Source organism: Pongo pygmaeus, chromosome 1 (genome assembly GCF_028885625.2).
Source record: "Pongo pygmaeus isolate AG05252 chromosome 1, NHGRI_mPonPyg2-v2.0_pri, whole genome shotgun sequence".
Classification (NCBI taxonomy): Eukaryota; Metazoa; Chordata; class Mammalia; order Primates; family Hominidae; genus Pongo; species Pongo pygmaeus.
In genome coordinates this window covers 45706827-45729642 of record NC_072373.2, presented here as the reverse complement: position 1 = coordinate 45729642, position 22816 = coordinate 45706827, and the positions used below count along the sequence as shown (strand labels likewise).

Sequence of the window (22816 nt, the reverse complement as noted above, 5' to 3'; positions counted from 1 at the left end):
TTCTGAGAAAAGCTAAAAGGACTGGTTCTTCTTCCCACCAGGATTCCCCATTGAAAGCTGTGCAGATGTTGTGGGTTAATCTGATCATGGACACTTTTGCTTCATTGGCCCTGGCCACAGAGCCTCCTACGGAATCTCTGTTGAAGCGGCGCCCCTATGGCCGAAATAAGCCTCTGATCTCACGCACTATGATGAAGAACATCTTGGGCCATGCGTTCTATCAGCTCATTGTCATCTTTATCCTTGTCTTTGCAGGTGAGCCACTTTGGGGATGGGGGTAGCAGCTGGGGTCCTGGTTGGAGGTGGGGGCAGAGAAAGAAGGTAGCATGAGAGCAAGCACACAGGTCAGGAATAAGCGCAGCTTCACCTCCCAGTGCTTCCTGTGCTCCTGCTACATGGTGCATTATGCTACTGTATGTACTCATACAGTACTCTTGAGTACTGTGTGTACTGTATGTACTCAAGAATTTCACAAGGGAGGCTTTCTTTTTTTTTTTTTTTTTTTTTTTTGGAGATGGAGTCTTGCTCTGTCACCCAGGCTGGAGTGCAATGGCGCTAACTCGGGTCACTGCAACCTCTGCCTCCCAGGTTCAGGCGATTTTCCCGTGTCAGCCTCCCGAATAGCTGGGATTACAGGCGTGCGCCACCACACCCGGCTAATTTTTGTATTTTTAATAGAGACGGGGTTTCATCATGTTGGCCAGGATGGTCTCGATCTCCTGACCTTGTGATCCGCCCGCCTCAGCCCCCCAGAGTGCTGGGATTACAGGCATGAGCCACCACGCCCGGCTTATTTCTTTTTTTACAGATGCAAAAAATTAAGCTCAGGTCCCATAATGAGTACATAGTTGCACTAAAATTCAAACCTATGATTGCCTGACTCCAGCGCACATAGTCTTACTGCCATGCTGCACTACATGAGAGCAAGTATCAATGCAGCAAACTGAGAGAGAAGGTAAAATAAGTCAAGACCAGAACTAACATTTAAAATGTTTAATAACTAGTACAACAAAAAATTAGCCAGGCATGGTGGTGCACGCCTGTAGTCCCAGCTATTTGGGAGGCTGAGGTGGAAGGATCACTTGAGCAGGAAGGTCCAGGCTGCAGTGAGCTATGATCATGCCACTGCACTCCAGCCTGGGCGACAGAGTGAGACCCTGTGTCAAAAAAATAAATAACTAATACAGCTCAGATATTGATCAATTAGAATGGACACCAGCCATAAGCAAGCAGTATATCTGTACCAACACATTCTGACTCTTAGTTCAGACCACACTTAACCTCCAATGCTTCTCCTCTCCCCACTAGGTGAGAAATTCTTTGATATTGATAGTGGGAGGAAGGCACCTCTACATTCACCACCCAGCCAGCACTATACCATTGTTTTTAACGCCTTCGTGCTGATGCAGCTCTTCAATGAAATCAACTCCCGAAAGATACATGGAGAGAAAAACGTCTTTTCAGGCATCTACCGCAACATTATCTTCTGCTCTGTAGTCTTGGGCACATTCATCTGCCAGGTGAGATTCTATCTGCAGTTGGGGCAGGAGATCTGGAATGATAAAGGGCAGAAGCTGGGAACCAGGGTTCCCTACATACCTAGGAAAACGAATGAGGGAATTACAGGGACTGGAGCTGTAAGTTGAACACTTTGGGATTCCCAATCTGCTTTCTTCTGCATATTGCTCTAAAATTGGAGCCCATTGTGTCAAGAGCTCCAGTGCAGGGCAGCATGTTGACTGGAAATAAAATAATACTTCTAAAATCCTTTCATGATCTTTCTAAATACACAGAAATTTCACAGAATGACCAAAAGAAGTATTCTCTTCTAGTCCGTTTCTGTGGCTCCTCTCAGCCTATATGAAATGTGCATGCACATCTAGTATAGACTCTCCCTGTCCCTGCCCTTTGTTCTGAAGGGCTTATGATAAAAAGTGTTGTGCAACTCAAAGAAAGAGAAGTAATGGGATTGTACACATATATTACATAGTCAGCCCAGCTTGGACTCCTCCAATATGAGACTATGAGCTGACCATGTCCCATCCCTCAGCAGGGTACCTCCCTTTATTTGTCCCCATCCTCAATTCCTTTTTTTTTTTTTAATTTAATTTTAAAAATAGAGATGGGGTCTCACTCTGTTGCCCAGGCTGGTCTCAAACTCCTGGCCTCAAGCAATCCTCCTGCCTCCCAAAGTGTTACTACGCCTGGCCTTTTTTCTTTTTCTTTTTTTTTTTTTTTTTTTTTTCGTTTGAGACAGATCTCTCTCTCTCTCTCTCTCTCTCTCTGTCACCCAGGCTGGAGTACAGCCTCAGTCTCCCAGGTTCAGACAATCCTCCCACCTCATCCTCAGTTCCTCACTCCATCACTGTACCTTCTCCTTGTCACTAACTGGCTTTAGTCACAAGAAGCCTCCAGCTCCCCTAACTCCTCCAGATCGTCTGTTAATCATAGTCACAGTAACTATGTCTGTCTCCCCATCAGAGTGCTCTTAAAGGCTGTTTTTGTCTGTCTCCCCTTTGAGATTTCTTCTTTTCCCTTCCCCTGAAAGCAAATCAGGACTTGCACCCAAGGATCCGAGGAGTGGGATGATGCGGCTTTGGGGGCCTTGGCTGGAGGGCCAGCTGCCTGTTAGTCATTTCCTTGATGGTGGGCTGCCCCTTTCTCTGTTCTAGATTTTCATCGTGGAATTTGGGGGTAAACCCTTCAGTTGTACAAGCCTCAGCCTGTCCCAGTGGCTGTGGTGTCTCTTCATTGGGATTGGAGAACTTCTGTGGGGCCAGGTGAGTACCAGCACACCCTCCTGGTGCATTCTCACAGCCTGCAGACCTCCCCTCTTCTACATGAGATGGAACAAGCAACTGTGGAGATCCCCCAGCTCCTCATCTTCATCTTCTCCTCTTTCCTCCCCACCCCCACTCAAGTTTTCAAGTTCTTGCCATCTCATAGGATCTCAAGGTGGAATGATCACTTCAGAGGTTTCAGAATTCTTCTCTAACTATGCCTGGAGGTAGAAAAATCCCTTAGCTTCTCTGAGACAGAAACTAAACTTTTCAATGGAATTTTGCTACAAAAAAATAAATATAATAAGGGTCTTAGAAGTAGAAGAGTTTACAAGACACATGTCTTTATTCTCATGAGGCAGCAACCTGTCTGTGGGCTGCCGGGCTGACATAATTCAGGGTTTCCAGCCTCTTCTGTTTCTTGCCATGGCTTTATCTGGGTGGAATGCTTAACTCTTACCTGAGATAAATTCAGATTTACAAGATCTCTAGAGTAGCAGTGCGGCCTGTGGTTCAGAGCATGGACTCTGGAAATGACTGTCTGGGTTTAAATCCAGCTCTTTTTTTTTTTTTTTTTTTTTTTTCTGAGACAGAGTCTTGCTCTGTCACCCAGGCTGGAGTGCAATGATGTGATCTCGGCTCACTGCAAACTCTGCCTCCTGGGTTCAAGCAATTCTCCTGCCTCAACCTCCCAAGTAGCTGGGATTACAGGCAACCACCAACGCACCTGGCTAATTTTTGTATTTTTACTAGAGACGGAGTTTCACCTTGTTGGCCAGGCTGGTCTCGAACTCCTGACCTCATGATCTGCCTGCCTTGGCCTCCCGAAGTGCTGGGATTACATGTGTGAGCCTCCGCACCTGGCCCAGCTCTTGTTGCCCAGGCTGGAGTGCAATGGCGCAATCTCGGCTCACTGCAACCTCCACCTCCAGGGTTCAAGCAGTTCTCCTGCCTCAGCCTCCCAAGTAGCTGGGATTACAAGCACCCACCACCACGCCTGGCTAATTTTTTGTATTTTTAGTAGAGACAGGGTTTCACCATGTTGGCTAGGCTAGTCTCAAACTCCTGATCTCAGGTGATCCACCCGCCATGGCCTCCCAAAGTGCTGGGATTACAGGCCTGAGCCACCGTGCCCAGCCTCAGCTCTCCTTCTTATAAGCTGAATCATCTTGGGCAAGTTACATAACCAATCTGTGTCTCAGTGTCTTCAACTTAGGAAAACAAGGTCGTTGTTAATTAGTGAATCAGTTACTATACAGAAAAGACTTAGAATAATGTCTAATTCCGTATAAATAATCACATTTTAAACTATTACGATTATAATAGTATCATTAAGTCTAATAGTTTCACTTCTTCCTTAATACCACTTTACAAACCTCCCTCATCCTCAGCTCTGGCCTGGGCTATACCTCTCTTTACAGACCCCAGGTCTCTGCAGATAATCCCTTAGTGCCCAGCCACCCAGGTAATGGACAATTTGCCCTAACTGGCCTCAAAGAGCCATTTCTGGAGCTGCAGACGTTCTCCCCTAAACCTGCTAGTTATTTATTTTACACCTAGATGCCTCCCTGATTAATTTCTTTTTTTTTTTTCTTTTTCTTTTCCTTTTTCTTTTTCTTTTCTTTTTTTTTTTTTTTTTTTTTTTAAGAGATAGGGGTCTCAGGCCAGGCGCAGTGGCTCACACCTATAATCCCAACACTTTGGGAGGCCAAGTCGAGCAGATCACCTAAGGTCAGGAGTTCGAGACCAGCCTGGCCAACATGGTGAAACCCCGTCTCTACTAAAAATACAAAAAAAAAAAAAAATAGCCAGGCATGGTGACACATGCCTGTAATCCCAGCTACTTGGGAGGCTGAAGCAGAATTGCTTGAACCCAGGAGGTGGACTGCAATGAGCTGAGATCACAACACTGCACTCCAGCCTGGATGACAAGAGTGAGACTCTATCTCATAAAACAAAAAATAAAGAGATTGGGGTCTCACTATGTTGCCAGGCTGATCTCAAACTCCTGGGCTCCAGCAATCCTCCTGCCTTGGCCTCCCAAAGTGCTGGGATTACAGGCATGAACCGCTGCACCCAGCCCTCCCTAATTAATGTCTGACCCACTTCCCTCCACCCTGTTCTGTTTGGTGAAGATTTTTTTTTTTTACCAGTGAGTTCCTAAAGCAGTTTTATGCTTTGGTAAAGCTTGGTTGTTAAACCCGTTATTTGAAACTCAGTTCTGGCTCTTGCCTCACATGTGGCCATGTGGCCTTGATGCCAGACAGCAGCCTTCCTTCTGTATCACAACAGCTCTTTCCACATTCAGAAGCAGAGCTCTGGCATTCTTCCCATTTCTAAACCCTTGACTCCATATCAGATTGCCCATACAGTCCCTCTTCCCCACATGAGCCCTGGCTACTCCTTATCTTGTCTGGAAAGAACTGACTGACTGGTGCTGAGCTCACCGGGAAATTTATTTCGAATTTCAAGCCCTGTGTACTGCTGCTTGTCTTCTGATAATACTCATGTGTCCTCTCTTCTATGGACTGTGCCATCCACTTCCTCACCTCAAGCCCAAGAAAACTTTTGGTATCCTTTCACAAGAGTTTGTAACACAGAAACTACTTTGCATGTGGCAACTAAGAAAGGGGTCATTCATTTCCAATACCCTTCTCAACCCCTTACCCATACATATGCAATATCACCATCTTCTCCCCAAACTCTTTTCTTCCAGGTCCTGGTCTCTGTTCCTTCCTACTGCATACCAGTAGTATAGTTCTGTTAACCTTAAAAGACAGATTGCAAAATGGAACAGAGGAAATGAGACAGAAAGAGGAAAATCAAGTATATGACCAGGCAGATGGCTGGTCGATTACTAGAATAGAAGCTCTCTTGTGTGTGTGTCCATAAATACAGAAAACCTTCCTAAAAGCCTGACCTCTGATGGGCACTTGGAGAATGCTTTCCTGGATGGATTGGTGCTTCTGTCCACTGCTCTTCCAGTGGGAAGGGTGGTAGGGTAAAGAGTAACCTGCCCAAGGGCCTGGCTCATGTAAGTTAACTGACAGCTCTTCTCACACTGATTCTGACGTCTTCCTCTTCACTGCACTTGTTTTCAGTTCATCTCCGCAATACCTACGCGATCCCTGAAGTTCCTGAAGGAGGCTGGGCATGGCACCACCAAAGAGGAGATCACCAAGGATGCCGAGGGGCTGGATGAGATTGACCATGCTGAGATGGAGCTGCGCCGAGGCCAGATCCTCTGGTTCCGGGGCCTGAACCGTATCCAGACTCAGGTACTCTGATAGTGGTCTGTCTTTCCCTTGGGAGAAGAAGCTTCCCATCTTGGAAGATATTGGGAGGGTAGCAGTTCTTGTTGGCCAGCATCTCTTCCCTTCCAAAGACTCACTACTGATGGGCAGCCCTAGATCCTCAGCTTCAGGACAGACAGGCAAAGGGATCTGTGTGGGGTCCTCTGAGAGGAGAGGAGTCAAATGACCTAGACCATAGGACACTATTAGCATAGTCCTTTAGCTCTGGGTTGACCTAAAGCCCACCCTGCCACCCTCTGTCAAATGGGCAAGCTTCAGCATAAGGTCTCTTGCAAGCACTAGACCTGACCCCAGGGTGGGAAATGTTCAGTTTTTCCCTACCCTTCAGAAGGAAGGAGTTAGACAATATCAATATGCCAACATACCCAGCATTCACTTAATATAGCTTCCTCACACTGCCATTATAGGAATAGATGCTGTCTGGAAGGGTCTTTGTAAAAGAAACTCACCTTGTTATATCTCCCCCATTCAAAGTGTAAGGCCGTGGTGGGGAATCTGATGGTTTCATGTGTAAAAATGACAATAGTCTCTTGATATCTGAGCATCTTTTGCAGGATTCAGACTTGCTTCCTGACAAGGAGGAAGCAATAATTTCTTCAAGCCTCTTCCCTTCTTGCAATTTCTGAAATGGGATAGAAGCCACCCCTGCTGCTTTTATGTCCCCTGCCTATAGCCCCACAATAACTTTTTTTTTCCCACTTTCCATGCATCAATTGTAACTACTTTCTCCTGGGTGAATGGGCTGATCTAAGCATTGATAATTCTGTCATCCCCTGCTCTCACCCCCCATAGCTTTATAGTTTTAATCCTGAGATTTTCCATTTCAAAAACACTGTAAATTCCAAGATCTCAAGGGTGGTCTCCAGGGAACAGGCGTATTTCTCTCTGCTGATTGGCTAGAGATCTTCAAAATAAGTTTCACTGTCTAAAACTGGCCTTGCAAATGTTTTAGAAAGTTCCCCAGTCGGTTGGGTGTGGTGGCTCACGCCTGTAATCCCAGCACTTTGGGAGGCCAAGGTGGGTGGATCACCTGAGGTCAGGAGTTCAAGACCAGCCTGACCAACATGGAGAAACTGCGTCTCTACTAAAAATACAAAATTAGCCGGGCGTAGTGGCACATGCCTGTAATCCCAGCTACTCGGGAGGCTGAGGCAGGAGAATTGCTTGAACCCGGGAGGCAGAGGTTGTAGTGAGCCGAGATTGTGCCATTGCACTCCAGCCTGGCCAACGAGAGCTAAACTCTGTCTCACAAAAAAAAAAAAGACTGAGTGCGGTGGTTCTCACCTGTAATCCAGCACTTTGGGAGGCCAAGGCAGGTGGATCACCTGAGGTCAGGAGTTCAAGACCAGCTTGGTCAACATTGTGAAACCCCGTCTCTACTAAAAATACAAGCCAGGCATGGTGGCACATGCCTGTAGTCCCAGCTACTTGGGAGGCTGAGGCAGGAAAATCGCTTGAACCCGGGAGGCGGAGGTTGCAGTAAGCTGAGTCCACGCCATTGCACTCCAGCCTGGGTGACAGAGCGACAGTTGTCTCAAAAAAAAAAAGAAAGGAAGGAAGTTCCCCAGTCAATCCCACCTCGTTAGTGTATAGGAGAGATAGTTGGAGTGAATATTCTAAACTACATACCTGGTAGGAACTTATCTCCTATAGGCAAGACAACAAATAGAAAAGTGGAAAAGAGGCCAGGTGCAGTGGCTCACGCCTGTAATCCCAGCACTTTGGGAGGCCGAGGCCGGCAGGTCATAAGGTCAGGAGTTCGAGACCAGCCTGGCCAACATAGTGAAACCTTGGCTCTACTAAAAATACAAAAATTAGCTGGGCATGGTGGTGGGCGCCTGTAATCCCAGCTACTCGGGAGGCTGAGGCAGGAGAATCGCTTGAACCCAGAAGGCTGAGGTTGCAGTGAGCCGAGATCGCACCGTTACACACCAGCCTGGGCAACAAGGCAAGACTCTGTCTCAAAAAAAAAAAAGAAAAAGAAAAATGGATTGCAGACTCACTCTGCACCTGACTGTACTTCCAGGCGGGTGCTTTTTCTGTCTGCCAGAGAAACATTCCAGGGTGCTGTGGCTGCCTCACCTATCCAGGGCGATGCAGCTCCCTGGGGACACAAGTGCTTCCTGGGGAGCCCTGAGCACTTCTCCGTGTTGCTGGCCTCACATCCAATTGGGCAGGCATTGGAGTCCGGGCACTGCCTGGAGCTCACCAGAAGGTGCTTTACAGTGGTCCTCAGTTTGTCTCTCAGAAGGCTTGGTCCCCTGTGCCGTGAGGCTGGACTGCAGCTGTGGTGGCAAGTGACCAGATGTCACTGAGCAGCCTGACCATGGTCTAGGCAGTACTTGAATGCATCCACTTGGATTCCTTTGGTCATTGAGTTTCAAGAAGACAGACTCCAGGAGACGGCTTGGCCAGGATCAGGCAAAAACAATCATGCCGAAAAAGTGGCGGAAAAGCTAGAAGCTCTCTCAGTGAAGGAGGAGACCAAGGAGGATGCTGAGGAGAAACAATAAATCGTCTTATTTTATTTCCTTTCCCTCTCTTTCCTTTCCTTTTTTTTAAAAAAAATTTACCCTGCCCCTCTTTTTTGGTTTGTTTTTATTCTTTTGTTTTTACAAGGGGTGTTATATAAAGAGCTGAATTTAAAAAAAAAAAAAAAGAAGAAAAAGAAAAAGAAAAGTGGAAAAGGGCTAGGTAGGGAAACGCTAGGGTTCCTTTTCCCTCTCTCGAGTTCCTCCTCTCAGAAAGAAAATTTCCAGCGGGACCTACACAAAGTGCTTCATGGCATCCAGAGTCCCCATGCTCATTCCCTACCCCACCCCACACTCCAGGCTGCTGATTCCAAGTACCCATAGAACCTGGCGCCTTTGGCTCCCATCTCTAAAGCCCCCATTGCTTTCCTTTGGGTCTGCTCTTTCCAAAATAACCTGTCTTTGCTTTGCTTTTCTTCAGGATCAACCACTTCTTCTACTACGTGATTTCTTTTCTCCTAGCCAAGATTCCCTCAGTCCAGTGCCTCCTTGCTCCTTTCCAGTCTCCTGTCCTGGGAGGCTGAGATTTATGGGTCTTCCTTCCCCTCCACTACCAATTTCTATTTCCTTGACTATACCCCTCTCTACAAGGTCTTTTTGGTTTCACTGCCTACATAGCTTTAGGTATACTACCTTTCCCCATTGTTGGAGCATGAGGCAATTGGGCCAAAATGGCATTAAAGCCTAAAGTGAGGCATGTTCAAGATGCCACAGTGACCAAATTCACGCCATCCAGGATGCACCTGACTCTGGAAGCTGATGAGGCTAATGATGCTAACGTGTATCCTGGATCCCTGAGGGCCGCTCCCAACATCAGCCCTTCAGCCTCAGCTGGGTTCTAACGAAACCCCCTGCCACCTCCACGTTGATCTTTGTTGTCATTCTCATCGCAGTGCTTTGGTATGGGAGGTGTTAGAAAACTTAGAGACTAGAATTGTGGAGGTTGGGACCTTGTAACTCCAATAAGCACTGAAGAAGGTGTCTCTACAGTCCCTTCTTCCATGGAGGTGGAACCCCCATACCCACCCCAAGTGTAAACCCTCTCCTCCTGCAGGTTCAAGCTCCTCAGTCCCAGGGAACTAAAACTAAATAATGTGAGGAAGCAGTGGTGTTTCTGCTCAAACTGTGATCTGGATCCAGAAACTAGCCCTAAACAGCTCATGGCTTCTCAGGAAGCTTTATAAAAGAACTATCTCACTCACATTCTGCCTACTTTCCCCTCTTCCCTCCTGGGGAAATGAAGTCCAGTTAATGGAATCAGCACCTTTCCCACATTCGTGGTAGATTAACCCTTGGCATTAAGCAGATAGATATTTCTAAGATTATTCTACCAGATTCATGAAGGCTAAAGGGAATTCCTTTTGATTTTGTCCTTGTTACTTAGGGGACGGGGATAAGGATGGTAGAGTTGATTGAGGCCCTAGATCAGGACCATTGTCAGAAAATGAATGGCATGACCAGGCGCGGTGGCTCACACCTGTAATCCCAGCACTTTGAGAGGCCGAGGAGGGCAAATCACAAGGTCAGGAGTTCGAGACCAGCCTGGCCAGCATGGCGAAACTCTGTCTCTACTAAAAATAAAAAAATTAGCTGGGCGTGGTGGTGCACACCTTTAGTCCCAGCTACTCAGGAGGCTGAGGCAGGAGAATGGCTTGAACCCAGCAGATGGAGGTTGCAGTGAGCCAAGATCGTGCCATTGCACTCCAGCCTGGGTGACAGAGCCAGACACTGTCTCAAAAAAAAAAAAAAAAAAAGGACGGAGGGAGGAAGGAAGGAAGGAAGGAAGCAAGCCGGGCGCAGTGGCTCATGCCTGTAATCCCAGCACTTTGGGAGGCCGAGATGGGTGGATCATGAGGTCAGGAGATCGAGACCATCCCGGCTAACACGGTGAAACCCCGTCACTACTTAAAATACAAAAAATTAGCCGGCCTGGTGGCGGGCGCCTGTAGTACCAGCTACTTGGGAGGCTGAGGCAGGAGAATGGCGTGAACCCGGGAGGCGGAGCTTGCAGTGAGCTGAGATCGCACCATTGCACTCCAGCCTGGGTGTCAAAAAAAAAAAAGAAGGAAGGAAGGAAGAAAATGAATGGCATTAATTGCCTCTGTCTCTGAGGAACAGGGCACTGAAAACCAGAGGCTATTTGTGTAAGCCTCGACCTGTAGCTGTTTCAACCACTACCAACCAAAACCTCTTCCTCCCCCCGTCCCCCAGTCTAATTGCTGAGTTACTGTCAGCATTTCTGCCAGACATTTCAGATCTCTAATGCATTAATGCACTTAGTAGCATTCTCTATAGTGGGCTTGGCCACTGGGTTCTTGTGCCGCATTCTCAGGGACCCTGCCTACTTCAGCCCAGGGAAGGGATAGCTCAGACAAGATACCCAGAGGAGGATGAGCCCAGCAACTCATGGCCCAGGGGCCTTTCCATCATGGCCACTTGTATATTGGCTACTAAATGGCCCCTGTTTTTAATTTAAACACATGAGTTATTTTCCTGGAAAATCTGCAAAAATAGGTAGTCAGTTTAATTGATTTAGAGGTTCCTGAGCCTTGAAATTCACTAATACATAATTTGCCTTCAGAATCTTCAATTGTTTGCCTTATTTTTAAGAGTACAGGTAAAAACGGGCCTGTAGGTGGAGGTTGCAGTGAACCGAGAGCATGCCACTGCACTCCAGCCTGGGCGACAGATTGAGAGTCCATCTCAAAAAAAAAAAAAGAGTTCAGGTAAAAACAACAAATAATCTCTGTCTAGCTGTTAGGAGTGATGGAGTAGGGAAAAGTTCCTTCACATTTTAAATACTCTTGGTCCCCTCTACACCTCAAATGCCCACTGTGGATTCAAAGGGAAGAAAAAACTAGATTCTGGCTGGGCGTTGGGACTCCATGGCAAATTGTTCCCTAAATGAAGTATGATATGCAATTAACGTTTTTCTCCTTCTCCTCACCATTGCTTTGTGAGGGAGGGAAGCTCTCTCTTGCTCTCTCCTGTCCCCTTTTCCCATCTACTTCCATTCCTGCTTCCCCAACCTTCCATGACCCTCCCCTCCTCTTTCTTCACCTCTCTCCGACTGACTGTGGAGCAAAGCTGTCTCACTCTCTGATTCTTTGCAGATCGACGTAATTAACACATTCCAGACGGGAGCCTCTTTTAAGGGAGTCCTAAGGCGACAGAACATGGGTCAACACCTTGATGTAAAACTTGTTCCTAGTTCATCCTATGTAGCAGTTGCACCAGTCAGATCTTCCCCCACCACTTCTGTTCCTGCTGTTTCATCTCCTCCTATGGGCAGTGAGTGATAGTCTATTATGATGCATGATTTGCTAAAATGACCACAAGAGAGCACGTGGCATCCACTTTAACCAACCATGGTTATCTTTTCCTTTTGGTTTTTCCCTTTGATATTTTGACTTAAGGGAAGAAAAGACAAAAATCCCACTCTAAAACCAGCCTGTGTGCCCTTGTATTTTATTTTTGTAATGTAGAAAAGCTATTAAACCTTAACTGTTTTAAAGACAATAATTCTGTTTTCTGATTGTTCCTCTGCATTGCTCGTTTCTTCCTTTTCTTGAGTTTTGTTTTGTTTTGCTTTGCCTTTTTTGTTTGTCTGTTTGTTGCTTTGCTGGGATATGTTGTTGTTCCTCTCTTCTCCTCCTGCTCCTTTGAGTCTGAACTCTACCTCCTAAGCTTAGATGTGAGGTTAGGCCAAAGGAAAACCCAAGAGCTTTCTTTACACGGGGGCAAGGTTTGGGATCTTTTGAGGAAAGGTAGGAAGGGAGCTAATGTGCCCATGGGTGTGTTTTGACTAGTGGACCTGTCATAATTGAGTCAATATTAAACTTGGTCAATAATAATAGTCCATTTGGCTACCACTGTATTGCCGACTGGCAATTTTAGCATAAAAGTTGTAGCTGGCCGGGCACGATGGCTCACGCCTGTAATCCCAACACTTTGGGAGGCCAAAGCAGATCACGAGGTCAGGTGATCAAGACCATCCTGGCTAACACGGTGAAACCCTGTCTCTACTAAAACTACAAAAAATTAGCTGGGCGTGGTGGCGGGCACCTGTAGTCCTATAGCTACTCGAGAGGCTAAGACAGGAGAATCACTTGAACTCGGGAGGCGGAGGTTACAGTGAGCCAAGTGGAGAGCCACTGTGCTCCAACCTGGGCAATAGAGTGAGACTCTGTCTCAAAAAAAAAAAAAAAATTGTAGCTATAGGTGAAGAAAAGAAGGTAGTTCAGTTCAAATGCATATGGTTGAACATCCCTGTTATTTTACTTTTCTGGAACTCCGGTTTAAAAATCAGTTAATCTTGGCTGGGTGTGGTGGCTCACGCCTGTAATCCCAACTTTAGGAGGCCAAGGTGGGCGGATCACCTGAGGTCAGGAGTTCAAGACCAGCCTGGCCAACATGGCGAAACCCTGTCCTACAAAAATACAAAAATTAGCCGGGCAATATGGTGTGTGCCTGTAATCCCAGCTACTCGGGAGGCTGAGGCGGGAGAATCACTTGAACCCGGGAGTCGGAGGTTGCAGTGAGCCGAGATAGCACCATTGCACTCCAACCTGGGCGACAGAGTGAGACTCCATCTCAAAAAAAAAAAAAAAAAGTCTGGGCACAGTGGTTCACACCTGTAATCCCAGCACTCTGGGAGGCCGAGGCGGGTGGATCACAAGGTCAGGAGTTCAAGACCAGCCTGGCCAATATGGTGAAACCCTGTCTCTACTAAAAAAATACAAAAATTAGCCAGGCGTGGTGACGCGCCTATAGTCCCAGCTACTCAGGAGGTTGAGGCAGGAGAATCGCTGGAACCCAAGAGGCGGAGGTTGCGGTGAGCCAAGATGCTCTGCTGCACTCCAGCCTGGGTGACAGAGAGAGACTCCATCTCAAAAAAAAAAAAAAAAAAAAAAAAAGAAAAAATCAATTAGTTCACATGAAGGTAGGAGAAATATACAAAAGAGTCAAAATAACATTTTTTCTTCATTTACTAAACTTTTAGGAGTTTCTGAAGAGGAGTGCCTTTTATTTTGCTTCTCCTTTTCTCTAGTTTGATTGTTTCACCAATAGCCAGCACTTATTTTGCACATAAAGTTTCAGGAAGCCCTTTCTCAGCCAGACTTTCAATTGGAATGTTATCAACTCACAACCTAAGATCTGGTGTTCCCATTGGTAGATTCTTGGATTCTTGCTAATGCTTATGTCCTCCTATTCCTGGTCATTTTCCCTTCCCCAAGTGGGACTCAGAGTGGAGAGAGAAGGTAGCCAGCTCTTTGCTGATAATGTGGGAAGGAGTTTATCTGTATTAAATATAACGTGGGTTTCAAATATCTGAGTGTTCAGTCTGTTCCTTCCTCCCCCATTCCCAACCTCACCGCCCCCCACCCCGACCTCTGGGAAGGGGCTAAATAAAGAACAGTTGCCTTGTCTGTGGTTCACATGATCACGGACTGTGTGGGTTGACCAGACTTAGATTTGTTTTGTCTCTTTAGCCAAAGTGTTCTGATGTGAGGAATGGGGGTGGGACTTGATAGAGATACATACAATTTCTTTAGGTCAAAAAAACAGGCAAGAAAGAACTCACTAAGTCTTGCCCTGCAAGTATCCAGGAACCTCTCCCGCCAGTTCTTTCATATTCCTCTCTTAATTCCTTTTTTCCTTCTAGTTCTGCCATCCCCTTCTAACTAGCTTCTGTTCTGTTTTAATCATCCCTTTCTGGTAGGAAGGGTTAGTGTCAGATATCCTGATGGTTTGATGGTGGAAAGAGACTAAGCAGAAGACAGCAGAAGACTGGGATCTTGTAGAGCAGCTGGTAGAGGGTGTGCTCCAAACCCTCAAAGACTAGAAGATCAGAGGAGAGACAGGCCACACCTGCTCTTTCTCCAGCTGTGCCTTTTTAGTTGGAGCTCCTAGAAGTTATAGCCATATCTTTTAAAACCCTCTTTCCCATTCCAGATCTCCAAATGAATTCAACTGTTTGTCTAACCATCATTAGATAGATCCCTAAGATTTTCCTGCATAGGGAGGCCCTGATCCTTTTCTCCTGGTTTCTGAAAAGAGCAGAAAACTGCCTGGCGCGGTAGCTCATGCCTGTAATCCCAGCACTTTGGGAGGCCGAGGCAGGTGGATTACTTGAGGTCAGGAGTTCGAGACCAGCCTGGCCAACATGGTGAAACCTCATTTCTACTAAAAATACAAAAAAAAATAGCTGAGTGTGGTGGCGCACGCCTGTAATCCCAGCTACTCTAGAGGCAGAGGCAGGAGAATCGCTTGAACTCGCGAGGCGGAGGTTGCAGTGAGCTGAGATCATGCCATTGCACTCCAGCTTGGGCAACAAGAGTGAAACTCCATCCCAAAAAAAAAAAGCAGAAAACTACAGAATGAGAAAATGGAGACTTCACCTGCCCTCTCGTTGAGCTGCAGAGAGTAGCCCCCAGCACTCATACCAAGTCTCCTGAGTCATGAAAAGAGTTGCCCCTCAACCAGCCACTTCCATCTGTAGGCCAGGGCCCCAGAAGAGATATTTTCCCAAGGTTTTGAGAAATGATGACCAGGAAGGGAAGGGCTGACTGGCTGTGTGGAGAGTGCTCAAAGCTTTCCCTGCACCTGCTTCACTAGCCCTGTCTTGTCCTCATACACTGCTCATGCACCAGGCATCATGCTCCAGGAAGGGGAGATGCCAGCCCTGGGTGGATTGGTGGTGATATAGTGTGTGGTTGTTCATCAGCATGTGTTCTCTGAGGCCAGTGCTGGAGTTGGGGCATCTTGGCACAGCCCCATGCCCTCTCCTCCCTCACCCTTCTCTCCACCCACCAAGCCAGCTGGTGCTCCCTAGCTCTCTGACCCCTCTTCACGTGAGCTTCCTTACAGGTGGCTGGTTTCCCTTTAGATTCCAGAAGTCCTGCAGTCTAGCTGGATGACTGTTTCTTGCTCCCCAAAAGACGTTTCCCGTATTTTTTCAATCTACCCATCCCCAATTCACTTTTATCTTCCTCATTGTTTGGTCACCCCAACAGGTGAGAGGAAAAGCAAACAAACAGGGCTCCAGACCCTCACTCCAACCCCAGTTGTTACAAATTTATTTTCTATAGTGGACTTCATATGTAATTTTTTCAATAAAGTATTCAATTGAATGGAAGCAGGAAGTTGAAAATCACTGATATTGAAGATGATGTACTGGCGGATAAAGGCACCTGCCCTCCTGTAATATTCAGTAGAAATTTTGAGATCTTGAAAGCATATGAAAAATGTAGGCTATGTTATCACTCCTGACAGTGATGGCTTTGATGGAGTGGGATGACTTTGGACCCATCTCTTGGCCAGTGTATCTGTGCCAGGTCCAAAGGAGAAGGCATTGGGTTTGGACTCACTTAATCCAAATTGCCTTGCTCTGAGATTTTATGTAGATCAATGAAAACTTGAGACTTCCTGAAGACCAGATGGAGCCTCTATTCCATCTGATCTCACCTAGATCTGGAGCAAAGGAAACATGACAGGTAAAATTCACACATCAGATGGTCAAATAGGAATCAGATAATAAAAATGTGGTCCTCGCTTTCTGTTCAGCATGGTGAGTGTGTGCCTGTGCTCCCTGATTCTTCTTGGCTGAGGTGTTGAGCTGATACTATTGAGTGGCAAGGAGTCCTTTGCCTTCTGAGCTTTGAGCACCCTCAGTCCTGGGTGGGTCTGCAGGCTGTAGTAGAGCGAGACAAGATAAAGAAAGCCTTAGCCAGCAGAGACATATTCTCCTCCAGAGCCAACATCATTGATAGTGAGCCTTCTTTGAGTGGTATTTATGAAGGTTCTGTATGGTGGTAGGAAGCACTGGAATAGGTGATCCAACCAGTTTATTTGGCTGACTCTTTGTATCCTCTGCTGTCTCCAAATTCTTGTGTCTTCTCCTGGAAGATACTTTTTGCTTAAATAGCAGAGGAATGAAAGAGGTACCCTACCCCCACCTTCATCACTCCTACCCCTCCAACCTCAACAGTTTCCCCCACATTACTCCCATTTCTTTTCTGAGTGAAGATTTTTTGGACAAGACTAGGATCAGCCACCTTCCAACAACTAAAACTGTCCTACAACCATTTACCTTTCCCCTGGCCCCTCTCTCCAACTTCTCGGAGCTCCAACCCTCTCCCCCTACCCCAATTCTACCAACCCTGATTCTAAGCCATGCCTCAGAGAGACCTACAGTTCAGAAAAGCAGAGCTGCCAAAATTGCTGGTGCCTGTGGACAAGCAAAAGCTGTTCACAGGCATCAATTATTGTCAGTTTTTTCTTCATGACTCAGAACTGACCGAATCCCTTCCTTTTTGCGCAGTAGGACAGAGACTATGACACTGGGCAATGCATCTCCTTTTGCCCAGTAAAACCACACGTAGTTTCCTTTCCTTCATCCTTAGTTTCCTTTCCTTCATCCTCTTCATCCACTCCATCAGAAAGGCCACTTGTTTGTAGCACTGCCTCCTGGATTAGGTTTCTCTCCCTGGTCCCTTTCATTCCCTTCTCCACATAAGACTATGCTCCTCGTCACAATTGGGAAACAGCTGGAGAAAGCGGCATGATTGGGCACAGTTGCTGTGTATCAGAGACATGAACGTGCATTTGAATTATGAGAGCCAGGTTTTTTCTCAATAGGCAGGAGGAAGGCATCTTTTGACACCTGTATTTTATCCGCTTCTTCTAGGGAATGGGGCTGAAGGAGTGAAGTTCTGTGTTATTTGCGGGGAGGGGACACAGTGGTGGTTGTGGGATGTAAAAATATGCATGTTTCCTGGCTGAAAGGGCTAATTATTATTAGAGAGTTTTAAGTTCCTGCATGCTGCTGACACAAATGAAGATTGGTTTGTCTGCCTGGCTGCACCGTATTCATGGTCACTTGTCACCCAACGTGTATTATGTGCAGATTGGTGTATGCTGGCTCTTTGAGGTCTTTAAATAGATAACTAAACCTCAATGCGTAATTTTTCCACATTCACAAAATGTTTGGCCTCAGCACAGAAATCCACATGTCTCAATCATCTTTTTAAGTTTGGCTATGAATTTGCATCTAGTTCCCATGTCCTTGCCCTCCATCTAAAAGAACTAATGAAACTTCTTGTTTTCTGTTTCATTTTAAAAGTAGATTGTTTGGGAATGCTAACGTTGCTTTGGGTTTTCTACTTTTTTTTAATGCAGCTTTCAAAACGTCCTAGTTGCCGTCACTCACCCCAGCCCACCCCACTGCTTGAAAGTTGAGCCATGTGATGTTTCTAGTGCCCCATGATCTCTTCTGATGTGTGTTTGGTTTTGGTTGCTGAGCAGTCATGTTTTATAGTCTGGGTTTTGTTTCTCTCCTAAAACCACCATCTCCTTGTTCTGCCGGCCAATTCTCACCTCCCTATTTTCTCATCCTCCTTTTCCTTCCCCTGGTATAGATCAAAGTGGTCAAAGCGTTCCATAGTTCCCTCCACGAAAGCATTCAGAAACCCTACAACCAAAAGTCCATCCACAGCTTCATGACCCACCCTGAATTCGCCATAGATGAGGAGTTGCCACGAACACCACTCCTGGATGAGGAAGAGGAGGAAAATCCTGACAAGGCTTCTAAGTTTGGGACTAGGGTTCTCCTGTTGGATGGTGAGGTCACTCCATACGCCAATACAAACAACAATGCGGTGGATTGCAACCAAGTGCAGCTCCCCCAGTCGGACAGCTCTCTACAGAGCCTAGAGACATCGGTTTGAATTTTCTTTCTCTGACTCTCATCCCTATTTTCCCTATTTCCATCTTCGTCTGTCCCATCTATGAGGTGATGATGGGACTTTTCATCGTCATGTCAGCCGTTGTGTGAACAGCAGTGTGTGTGAAGTGAACTCTACCTGACCATGAAGAGGCAAGAGCACAGACTTACAAGGATTTCAACTTAAGCTTGACTTGGGGTTTGTAGCGGGACCCAGTCAAACCCCAGGCAGGTCGTGGTAGAATTTACTCCTTAGTAGTCACTTGTCATTTTTAAAGAAATGATGACAATCGTCTTGGCATCACCCCACCCCACATTCTCCCCTGATGTTCATCTCCTGAATTCTGGATTTTGTTCTACAAGTCTGTGCCATTTATAAGCTAAGTTGAGGGTTCAGAGGGAGACAAATATCCCCAAGTGAAATATGTTGCGGTAGAGTTGGAATGTATAAAATCTGCCAGTAGTGTGATTGTTTTTCAATTTTTCCCACTTTGAAAACTTACACCTAAAGGCCTGTAGGCCTCTAACTCTTTCTGCCCTTTCATTCAAACCTCTCCAAGGTTCTTTGTCTCTTGTCTTCCCTTCCTTTCCTTTTTTTTTTATGATGATTAAGAAAATGGAAAGGATGTGGATGAATTGTGTAAACTTAGATCCTTCTCCCTTTTTGCCCAAAAGAACCCTTGATTTAGTTCCAGAATCCAACCAGTTTCTTTGTTAAAAGGGTCCTTTTGAAGCAATTAAGCGCTGGTAAGAATATTTCTCTGTTGTTGCCAGGTTACCTTCTGCTTTTAAACTGCCATCTTGTCAAGTGTATGTGGTTCTTAAGTGCCAGGGAGATCAGCCTTGCCCATGAAGGTTGCATATGTGTGGTATACAGTTTTTACCTGAAAGCCTGAGCTTTCTCTTATTCCTAAAGTGGTGGCAAAAGAATGAACTGGGTATGACCCTGCCCCCTTACTGGGCTTGGATATTGAGGACCAGACGCTGCCAAATCTAGGACAAGACAGACCATCAAAGCAGACTTTTGTGGGCTCCTCTTTGGGGTGACCACTGCTTTCAAAGCCATCTGCCAAGGCTCTCCAGGGCAGGACCTGACTGTTGGGGAATGAGTGTTCAGAAGCTTTGGGAGAGGCCAAAGAGCCATTCTAGTATGATCTGAGAAAACCTTCCTGCAGGGGCCAGAAACCTTGAGCTTAGGTGCCTGGGGAACAGCTTCGACATTCTCTCCAGTTTCTGATTCTACTTTTTGCCACGTGTCACAACTTTTCCTGTCTCTGAGAAGGTCCCAGGCTTTCTCAAATATTCTGATTTTGAAAATATGTATCCAAAGTGGGAGGCCCCTGTGACATTTTGCCAACTTAAAGGAGAAAAAGACCCCCCCGCACCAGGCACACTCCCCCTTCCTCCAGCCCCCCTTCAGCCACATGCTCCAGCTGCTGCCCAGTAAAGCCCTGTGCCTTTTTTTCCCTGAATATTGCCCAAAGCATCCCCTTCCCATCTGCCTCTCAGGAGTTGGGGACTTTGCTAGGAGATTTTTTAAGTGTTCCTTACTGGCACAAGGTGGAGCCATGTTTGCAGGAGCTCCATTTGTATCCATGCTGGTGTTGACTTCTGTGCAGGGGCCAGTTCATGTCCCTGACTCTCACCTCCCATTAGATAAATGAAGCCCACCCCTCTTTCTAGAGTGATGAGAGTCAAGAAGAGGGGACGTATGAACTGCCAAATTCCCATGTGAGAGGAAAATGACCTGATCCACCTAGCCTTTTCTTCTGGATCTGTCCTCCCTCACCCCTTTCACCTGAGCTGTCCACAGTAGGAAACATAAAGAAACAATGCCCCCTACATATCCCCATGACTACATAATCCATCATCATAGGAAATAGGAAAGCAAATTTGATTTTGGTTTTGTAAAACGTACATGCTTCAATAATTCTTTTTTGTGTCTTAAATACTCATAGGGGAAAAAAAACAGCTCACCCAAGGTGTTAGGTTTCACGTATATATTCATCAACTACTTTAGAAGATTTAATTCTATCAAATCTTGTATTACCTCAGATCATTTTAAATAGCAAGCCAATAACGAGCTTTGGAGGCTATTTTACCATTCCTGTTCACAAATGACTCCCATGGTGCCTGACAGGTTACCCTTGAGGGCTTGTGTCTACTTTTTAAAAGTCAGTGGTTTCTTTCTTGTGTTCTAGTTTCCATAATAGAAGAGAAAATATAGAAATATATGCAAAAATTATAGTTTTCTTTAGATCAGAAACTGATATTTTTGGGTCAGCCATATGTATTTTGTTTAAAGGATTTAAAATAAAGTGCCGTCACGTAGCCCTGTGGAAGGGAGCACATAACCAGCTGTTTGGCATGACAGGTGACTTAGTATATTTGTAATTGGTTTTAAAACCAATACACTGTACTTTCTTTCTGCAAACAGCCATCTTTATACTTAGGGAAAAAAAATTGTTGGGTTCTAGACTTTTTTAATATAAATTTTGTTGATATGGAATTAAGTAAGTTTAAGTGTCTATGTGCATATGTTTTTTATATAAGTTTTTTCTATTCAGTTTCACTGATCCAACTGGCAGTGGGTAAATACGGCATAAGTTAATAACACTTTTCCCCAAAATGGTGCTTTGGATTTGAAAAGGGTCTGATGGGGAGAAGGAGAACGTATCATCCTAGCTTCCTCTCTTGATAAACCTAGAAAAACGGGTAGTAAACTGTGGATAGTCAGGAAAACACCCAGCAAGGGACACAGCTGTCAGGAAATGAATCTTCCCCCCAACCCCCACCATGCAGATGGACGGACAGACTCTTTCCTGACTAGTCATTAGGATTAGGGGCCTCTGTTGGATTTGTTTTTCTTGAAGAATAGCTGGCAGAGTGGTATTAAAGACACGAATATCTCCTGGTCTATAAGGATACTCTGATTTGGGGTTTGCATTTTTCATGGTTTTTATTTCCTGTTCCCCCTGGAGTTTTCCATTAGTGAGTTTTTGTGCAAGGATCTTATTTGTGATGCCTTCACTCCCCTAGAAAGATTTTGTGCAATATATTAAATGGGGACAGAATTCTAAATGGATAAAACAATGGCTGGTTCTAGCCCTGAGTGACAGTCTTAAGGCTAGGTCCTTCCCATAGTATCATCTGTCCTCTGGAATGACTCTCCTATCCCTAAAGGGATTAAGAGAGAGATCACCTAGAAATCCCTCTGGACACTTGTGGGTTCTTTAGGGTTTGAGTTTCTTCTTCCCCTTGAGCTTCAGAGAGGAGAGTTGGCACGGTTAAATCTGAATGGTTACCTCACTGCTGAAAACCCAGAGGAGCATGGCACACTCGCTTGTGCGGAAAAGCCTCTAAATGCATCCCTTCCTTTCTTTCCTGCTTCCTTTGCCTTACAATTAAAGCAGCCCGTGGTACCATCACAGTATGCAGAGACTTCCTCACCTTTCATATCTAGGGACCATCCCCAATGCATTGGTGAGGGTGGGCACTTATAAATGCCTGCTGTTGTTAAGCCATTCCAGCCTCTTCCTCTGAATAGACCAGACGCCCTTTCACTTAGTTCAGTGCCAGTCCTTTTGCCTTCCCAACCCTGCTGTTAGGCCTGCTGTTCCCTTTGCTCTTGATTAGGAGAGATGGAAGGAGATGAGCTCCCATAACTGAATTGGCCTTTGGTTCATGTTTTCTCCCCATGTGTATATATGCCATATGTGAATATGCCATATATATGTGCCAACAAATCTATCTACGTTGTTCTTTTCAAATTAGCACGCAGATAGGAATTTTGAGTATCTTCTTCTTTTAGTAACTAGTATAACAAGCACTGGTATTTTTGTACAAAAAAGAAAAACAAAACAAAAGATTGACTATTGTGGTCTGCATGACATAAACAAACAAATGGTGATATCAAAGCAACGTATACCCCAGTCCAGTGTGTGTTGCCATAATTTACAATTCAGCTTAACAGTGCACCCAATCTATATTTGCATTTTGATATTATTTAAGCTCTATGTACAAGGTTTTGCATGTATTTATATGGTTCTTAGGAAAAAAAAAACGCTATAAACTGGCAAATCTGAAATTCAAAGTGTTGTTCCACTGAGACCAGAAGAAGGAGTTTTAAAAGGGATAATTTGTTGGAACCAATAAAGCTTTTTGCTGATGAACAGAAACCAATACTCCTGTGCACTGAGAATAAAAACTCATTCCCACTTGTAACTGTGCTGTCCTCAATGCGTCTCCACTTTTGGGTAATGCCACTGATTGTCTTTTGAAGTTGAGAAGGGAAATGCCACAACCACAAGGACAACCCCATTTAAACAGGCACAGAATTCAGCTTACCACCAGACTGACAAACGCTTCCCTCCCCTCTGGGCCCTCGCATTGGCTTCATTCCCGTGTAGTGCAAGCTTTGCTCCACCCACCTTGGTTAGAATCCACAATTCAGGAGCTGGAGCTTTT

The 22816-nt window shown here is 45.7% G+C and overlaps 1 protein-coding gene and 1 non-coding gene across 8 annotated transcripts in view; both read left to right on the top strand.

Annotated features, from left to right (window-relative positions):
- Nucleotides 1-22573, top strand: part of ATP2B4 (ATPase plasma membrane Ca2+ transporting 4) — a 115050-nt gene extending 92477 nt beyond the window's left edge. For 4 of the 7 annotated variants that reach the window (XM_054479554.2, XM_054479563.2, XM_054479568.2 and 1 more), the window contains 5 exons: nt 42-255; nt 1309-1520; nt 2673-2780; nt 5882-6058; nt 18045-22573. In XM_054479554.2, coding sequence (XP_054335529.1) covers nt 42-255; nt 1309-1520; nt 2673-2780; nt 5882-6058; nt 18045-18353 — 1020 coding nt within the window. In that variant the 3' untranslated portion in view covers nt 18354-22573. Of the gene's footprint in view, nt 1-41; nt 256-1308; nt 1521-2672; nt 2781-5881; nt 6059-11738; nt 11917-18044 lie in introns of all 7 variants that reach the window. The other 3 variants (XM_054479577.2, XM_063646950.1, XM_063646952.1) reach the window with 2 other exon arrangements.
- On the top strand, nt 8088-8212 carry LOC129023951 (small nucleolar RNA SNORA77). Its single transcript, XR_008496987.1, has one exon. It is a non-coding gene; the product is annotated as a small nucleolar RNA SNORA77 (small nucleolar RNA).
- Nucleotides 22574-22816: the final 243 nt, after the last annotated feature.